The sequence below is a fragment of the Hoplias malabaricus genome, chromosome Y (genome assembly GCF_029633855.1).
Source record: "Hoplias malabaricus isolate fHopMal1 chromosome Y, fHopMal1.hap1, whole genome shotgun sequence".
In the NCBI taxonomy this organism is placed as follows: Eukaryota; Metazoa; Chordata; class Actinopteri; order Characiformes; family Erythrinidae; genus Hoplias; species Hoplias malabaricus.
Window position 1 is genome coordinate 9,186,173 of NC_089820.1, and position 7,649 is coordinate 9,193,821.

The 7,649-nt window shown below is 41.1% G+C and overlaps 1 protein-coding gene and 1 pseudogene across 1 annotated transcript; one reads left to right on the forward strand and one right to left on the reverse strand.

Moving 5' to 3' along the window:
- Positions 1-7,147, forward strand: part of LOC136677908 (uncharacterized) — a 256,856-nt pseudogene extending 249,709 nt beyond the window's left edge.
- LOC136679471 (B-type lectin plumieribetin-like) lies at positions 403-2,028 on the reverse strand. The gene is made up of 3 exons (XM_066658001.1): positions 1,636-2,028; positions 1,388-1,481; positions 403-777 (listed from the first exon to the last, which is right to left on the reverse strand). The coding sequence occupies exons 2-3, from the start codon at positions 1,475-1,477 to the stop codon at positions 535-537; spliced, it is 333 nt and encodes a 110-aa protein (XP_066514098.1). The 5' UTR covers positions 1,478-1,481; positions 1,636-2,028; the 3' UTR covers positions 403-534.
- Positions 7,148-7,649: the final 502 nt, after the last annotated feature.

A 7,649-nucleotide genomic window follows, 5' to 3' on the forward strand; every position in this document is an offset into this window, starting at 1 on the left:
AAAGAGAGAGGGAGGGAAAGAGATGAATAAGAGAGAAATTTGTGTATATTGAAAAATTATATACCAAAATTCACGAAGAAAATTCAGCTAAAAAGACACATAGAACTCATTTTGACTATTAATCTTTATAACGGATCTCCAACGTAAATGGTGTAGTAGATACTTTCTGATACCAAGAAAGTATGCATTTAAAGTAGTATTAAACCTGTAGCTGTGAAATCCTTTATTATATCACTTCATAAGTAACATTTAAAAATTCGGCTAGACTATTGTTTAAGTAAGTATCAATTAGAAAATTTAAAATCTGTTGGCATTTTTCAGGTTATTGTCTTGAGTGCCTTTCATTATTCTCTCTTTTATTTCACAAAAGAAACAAGCCTTGGTTTGAAGTTATTCTCAGGTTTTAATCTTTATTAGGCAGTTTCTGCTAAACATATATGAGCATTTGAGCAGTTACACTCCCATAAACATTTATAGCTCAGCTAAATTCATTTGTATGAAGTGAGAGTATTAGGGTGTAGCTAAGGAGGTTTTTTAGGAAGACCACAGCACTGTGGCAGCCTTATTAATGACCAGTTTGCCATCATTGTTGAGGGTCAGACGGAGGTCTTGCCCGGTGCTGTTATTGCAGCTGTTACTGGCCCATAAGGGATGCCCACTGTTGTCGTAAATGACCAGGTTTCCGTCCCCCTGCATCACCAGCCTGTTTCCAGGTTTTCCATCAGTGTTGGATGCCCAGATTGGTTTCCAGGTGTAAACCACAAAGTTTGAGTCATCCTAAACAAAAGAATCAAAAACCAAATATCCTTTAAATTGATATGAATGCATATGAGCTGAATGCTATTACATAAAGATCTAATAAAAGTGTGGACCAATTCTAAACTTCTATAGATCTCTACCAAATTTGTAAAATATGAAACTTTAACCATGACCCACTAATAGACTCCTGATAAAGGGTAGAGAAACATAACATAAACCATTGATCTGTAATCTTAAAAGGTAATTTCTTCAAAGTAATGGTTCTGTGAAGAACCCTGAACACTCACATGAATGAATCCATTTAAACTGGGTTTACTCTCCCCATGAGGCAAAACCTTTGTTTATGGCACTTTAAAAAGGTTCTATGTGGAACCAAAAGAACACCTGCTATTAAACAATTCAGCCAAAAATCAGAGTTAATGTAGAAGGGTCAATGTTGAACAAAACTTCATATCTCTTATATCTCCATCATTTACACAGTGTCAAACCCTCAGAACAACCCCACCAACAGAAATGTAACTAGATTATTTTATAATTAACATTAACTAGGCTTTCTCTTTCTCCTGTGAAATTACTGTTCTGGAGATGCAAAGATTTATTATGAAAGGTCTCAGAATATGTCTTGTACCTGAAAGATGGCTTTGAAGTTTCCATTGTTGGAGATAAGGCATTCTCCTTTGTGCAGTTCCTGACTGGTAGACAAGGAATTCTTACTCATTTTCCTGCCGGATATATATGGGTTAACCATGTCATTAATATAATTTATTTCCTTCATAAAAACTGATTCAAATTTCCTAAAGAACAAACAGCCAATTTTCCCTCACATACACACACACACACACACACACACACAGAGTTTAAAAATGCAGCACTCACAGCAGTCAGTAGATGCTCTGTGGGATGTCGTAGGTTCTGGATTAATAGCAGTGCTAAAGCCTCTACAGCAGTTGGTGGATAATTTATAGAGCTGGATAAGCATTGTGTAACTTAAGATGGGTGGACCTTAATATGCAAATACCTGCTCACTTGTCATAATAGTTTAAAAAGTTATCAAATACAGGTTTATTCTTGAGTAGATCAGATAAACAGACCACGTCCACAAGGAAGGAAATAGTGAAAGGAAAGAGGACAATAGAAAAAAGAAAAAAGAAAAAAGTGAAAAATATTACAACTGTGTAAGAGCCCATCTAGAAGAAAGGATATAAACACAGTCAACATTTGTGTATCACACAAAGTAGAATTGGACCAATCTCAACAGGACAGCATGGGTTTTGGATTCACTTGTAGAAAATATAAACCCATTTTTAAGACTGAACTTTACATGTGTGTGATAATGTGGGGAGGAGTGTTCAAAAGGTTACGTGAGAGGGTTTGAGAGGTTGTAGAGATGTAAAGAGGCTTGAAAGGCAGGCGAATCTCCAATTTAAATGTATATTGTGAGAGCACAACCAAAACACAACAACCAAATACAAAAAAAAAAAAAAAAGCCAAATGATATATACAATATTTACACACTTGGTATAACAGTTTTTTACAAACTAATATTACCACAAATCAGCTTTACAAACAGCTAAAACGAACACACACACACACACACACGCACGCATGCACACAATGGAGCGATAAAGTCATTATGGGGAAGTTAATGTTTTTGAATATGGAGCATATATCATATATTTACTCTCCACAGGAGTACTTTGTTGTTCTACAATTACAGAGTGTTGGCAATCAGATGCTCCGCATATATTTCTTGCCCCCTTTCACTCTATTCTTCATCATACACAGATCTTTTACATTCAAGTTTTTCTTAATTTTTAGGGTGTAAGAGATTGCAGACAGGAGACATATTATCTTTTGTTTCATTATTTCCCTACATTTACAGGGTAAGTAATCTGATCCTGCTGTCCCTGTATTATGAAAGAAGAACAGGATAATGTTTTATCATGAATATCTGCATAAATTGTTTCTTTCATTTAGTTTCAAGTTTAATAAAGTTTGCCTTCTCTGAAAGTGAGTGATTAGTAAGGGTTGTTTCCACATTGCAGTGAAGCTGAAGATGAATACCAAATGTCTCCCTACACCCTCCATAGAGCACAGTGTATTTCATAAAATAATAGTTTCTGCACTCATGTATTGTGTTAGAAGTCAGCTATAAGATTCACATTTCCCAGTTGAATTAATGCCCTGGGTACAGTATTTTTAGTATTATTATCTGCGATGTACACTATGCTGGGAGTCTCAAACCATTCGCTGCTGTCAGTGGCCCATATAATATGGTCAGCATTGTCTTAAACCAGGTTTCAATCACCCTGCATTATCAGCCTAGTGCCTGATTTTCCATAGGTTTTGGATGCCCAGACTGTAAACCAGCTATAAACCACAAAAAAAAAGTTGTTTGTGAAATTGCTGTTCTGGAGAAACGAGGATTTATTCAGAAATGTTTACAATCGTACCTTGAAGATGGCTCTAAAATGTTCATTGATGGACACCAGGTAGTCTCCTCTGTGCAGCTTCTGATTGGTGGACAAGAAATTCCTGCTCATTGTCATGTAGGAGTGTGAATCACCTCATTAGCATACACAGCAAATTTTCCAGTGTTAAATCAACACTATTAGTGTTAACCTAACACTGAGAGTGTTAAATGAATACACTAAAAGTAAAAGTAAGTTGATTTAACACTGGTGAATTTACTGTGTCTTGTCACTTAAAAACATGTATGTCAATTTTTAGTAGTTTTCACTTTTTATTTACATGTGTTAAATGTGGGCAATAATCTGTTCATAGCAGCTTTTATCAAAATGATCAATAAAAAGCTGAAAAAAAAACAGTTTTTTTAACTAGTATCTCCATTGGCTGCTAGATCTGTCCATCAAAATGCTAGTTACGCATGTAACTGTGGTTACGTGAGTAGTATATGACCACCAGAGGTGCAGCTCCATATTGAATGATCCCTGCTGTGCCAAGTGCAGACTGAGAATTTGAATACCAATCATTCTTAGGTGACCTGACGCATGATGTGAATAGCATTTCAACACATGCAGAGTGTCTGAATTCACTCCAGGACCTGATCACCTTCCATACATGATGAATGACCAGGAACCCTGGCGGTCATCAACTACTCACATAACCACAGTTAAATGCGTAACTAGCATTATGTGTTTGTATCTCCTGCCTGCCAGGGGCGGAGCTACATAGTGGATGACAAATCCCACAGAGTCATGAGGAGTGGCTAGCTGCCTTACGTGTGGTTGACAGAACAGCAGGTGCCAATCTTAAACACTCTGCTACATTAACTTAATAGAACTTAGAAAAGGTGCAGGAAGAAGACCATGTAGCCGCTGCACAAATATCTGCTAAGAAAATCCCTTTCAAGGCAGCCCAGGATGCTGCTACATGTCTGACAGAGTGAGATGCTGTGCTGAGAGGTGCAGGAGCATTAACTCTCTGTTATGTCAGACGAATAATGTCCCCATGACCCAATGAGAAAATCTCTTTTTGGATAATAAAACCTCCAGATTAGACTCAGCAAAGCACACAATCAGCTGATCAGTGTGCCAAATGGTCTTTGTGATAGCCACATAATGATGGAAAGCTTTTTTTTTCTTTGTATAGGCCAGTAAGTCAATTGACTGATTAAGAAACTCAGGAGACAATACTTTGGGCCAGAAAGTTGGATTAAGCTGTAAGGTGACAGACGAATTATCCATCCCCCACTGAAGACAATGTGGAATGACAGACAAGGCATGTAGCTCGCAAACACACTTAGCAGTAGTCACTGCGAGAAAGAACGCTGTTTTCAAGGATGCCCACTTCAGGGTGGCTTTACTCAAGGGCTTGAAAGGCAGGCCACAGAGAGGGTTTGAGGGGTTTGAGGTGGAAACGATCTCCTTGTTCTCTGCATAAAGGCCACAAGTAGTTTATGAGAAATCAAGGCGTCACCCCAAAATGGGGGCATGAAACTGGTCAAGGCTGACACACAAACCTTAATTGTGAAGAGGGACTTCCCTGCTTCCAAGAGTGACTGAATAAAGAAATCCATTGTTCCCTGCACCACAGCTCAAAATCCTTCTACCTCCTAATATATAACACTCTAGTGGACAGAGCTCAAGTATTCAGGATTGTGGACTGAACAGCTTGCGATCACCTGAGTAGCTCCGGCAGTGGCCCAGAGCAGAGGCCACAGCCACAGCTGCAAAGTCTCTGGTTCGGGGTGCTATATTTAGCCTCCCAAATGAGATAGAAGAACTTTTTTGGGGAAGTTCCCAAGGGCGCCTTTGAACCAGAGACCTCAATAATGAAAACCAGGATCAATATGCCCATCGAGGAGCTACTAACAGGACCCTGTAATGCTCCCTCGGAACTCTGTCTAAGAGGGCTAGTATTAGTGGAAATAGTGGGAACACATGTAACGGTCTTCGGCCAGCAGTGAGCGAAGGCATCCTGGTCTAGCGGGCTGCTCTTCTTCAGTTCTGCAAACCACAGGCGACAAAGAGTCATGTCTTCTGAGGCAAACAGGTCCACCTGTGCCTTTCTGAACATCCTCAAGATGGTCAAGACCACTTCTGAGTGAAGATGCCATTGTCCTGGGTCCACAGCTTTGTGAGAAAGAGCATCTATTGTAACATTGGACATTCCTGGCATATGTGACACCCTCAGAGATAGAAACTGGGGATGAGCTCATTCCCAAAGCTCTGAACGTACTAGGACATGGAGTCCCGATAGTACTAGGAAACTCCATTTATTTTGCTGCTGTTAACATCCCTTGAATGCATAGTAGGGAAAGAAATGTAACCCTGTGCCCTAATCGAAAACGCAGGACATCTAGAGCTCTCTCTGCAGGAAGCGATGCCCTCATCTTTCTGGAATCTAGAACTACACCTATAAAGCCAGTTGTCAGAGCAGGATACAGTCGACTTTTTTTGAACATTGATCTTCAGGCCGAGATCCTGATCATGGTACAACAGGGCATGCGTATCCCTGAGGGCTTGGTCCTTGGATGGGACACACACTTGCCAGTCATCCAGGTAAGGCAATATTTTTAACCTCTGGGCCTCAGGGGTGAGAAAACTGCCTGCATACAGCGTGTGAATGTTCTTGGGGCCAAGGAAAGGCCGAACGGAAGGACCCTGAACTGATAGATTGCACCCTGAAAAGCAAAGTGCAGGAACCTCTTGTGCTCTGTAGCAAAGGGCACCTGAAAGTAAGCATCTTTCAGATCCACTGTCGTATGGTTGGTCACTCAACATCATCATAGCCCTGATGTCTATGAACACTTCGGGGCTCTGTATGGGGGACACAGTACTTTTGAAAAGCAGAGAACGCAGAAAATGGCAAATGGGTCTCCTATGCTCAACTTGGGTTTCATCTTTGTCTGAGCAACAATACATGGCCTCCTTCACTGCCGGCTCAAAGACATAGCCAGACACCAGTGACAGGTCTTGAATAGTTGCTCTAAAGGCTTCTAGGAGTGTGGACTGGGCAAGCCATATCTGACGACGACAGTGAACCAGACTGCCTGTGGCTTGGCCCAAATGCCTAGTGACATAACCAAGCACCTGCAATGCAGCACCCGCCAACTCTGTAAATGTTACTCCTCTACATCTCTCGGACCATTACTTTATTCAACTCAATGCACGTCTCCCTCAGCAACCCACTGTGTCCGCTCCCTCTGTCCCCTTCCGGCGCAATCTCCGCAACCTATCTCCCACCCACTTCTCTGCCCTTGTGACTTCTGCTCTCCCACCCCCCAGCACCTTCTCATCTCTTGAGGTCAATGACGCCACAGAGTCACTCTGCACAACACTGAGCTTCTGCTTAGATCGGCTGTGCCCTCTGACTACCAGACCCGCAAGACCCATGCAGCCCCACCCGTGGCTTACTGACTCCATTCGATTGGAGGAAGATTAGGCCATACCTAACTCAACATACAACACAGCTCCTCGTTCAGACGTTAGTAATCTCCCGTCTAGACTATTGCAACGCCCTCCTGCCAGGTCTTCCGGCCTGTGCTGTGAGACCGCTACAGATGATCCCGAATGCGGCAGCACGCCTGGTCTTCAACCAACCAAAAAGAGCACATGTCACACCCCTATTAGTTGAGCTACCCTTAGCTGCTCGCATCAAATTTAAATCACTAATTATGACCTTCAGAGTATTCACTGGTTCTGCTCCCATCTACTTCAATAGACTCTTAAAACCATACGTTAGCGCCCGCCCTCTCCGTTCCTCAAAGGAGCGCCAACTAACACGACCAACCCCCCGTACAGGTCAGTCGAGGCTATTCTCATCTCTGGTACCACGCTCGTGGAACGAGCTTCCAAGCACTATCAGAGCAACAGAAACCCTCTCTGCATTCAAGAAATCATTGAAAACCCAGCTCTTCCGAGAGTATCTTTTGCACTGAAAGTCTTTCTTTAATGCACTTATTACTTCCTGGCATACTGCACTTAATGTAAGGTATTTTGCATAATTTGTGCTGTAGTTCGAATGTTAAATCCTCTTTTGTAAGTCGCTTTGGATAAAAGCGTCTGCCAAATGCATAAATGTAAATGTAAATGTACCATCTGTACTGAGCAGAATTGTCTGCAGAGCAATAAGTAAGTGTACAAGAGAATTAGACAACCTCCCGGCCTATAGTTGCACAACAGTGGATTGCGCAACAATAATTCTTATGTTGACACACATAGGCCTACAGCAACATTGTATATTCATACTTTCACTTTATATACTAATAATGAGGATTAATTTATTAAAATATATTTGTTAAATATAGGTTGAGATTTTGATATATTGCATGATATTAATACATTAATTCTGGTGGTAATCACCTTGATTCTGCAATCTAGTCACAGAATATAAAACACAATAGCCACCGTAGCCCAAAAGGTACA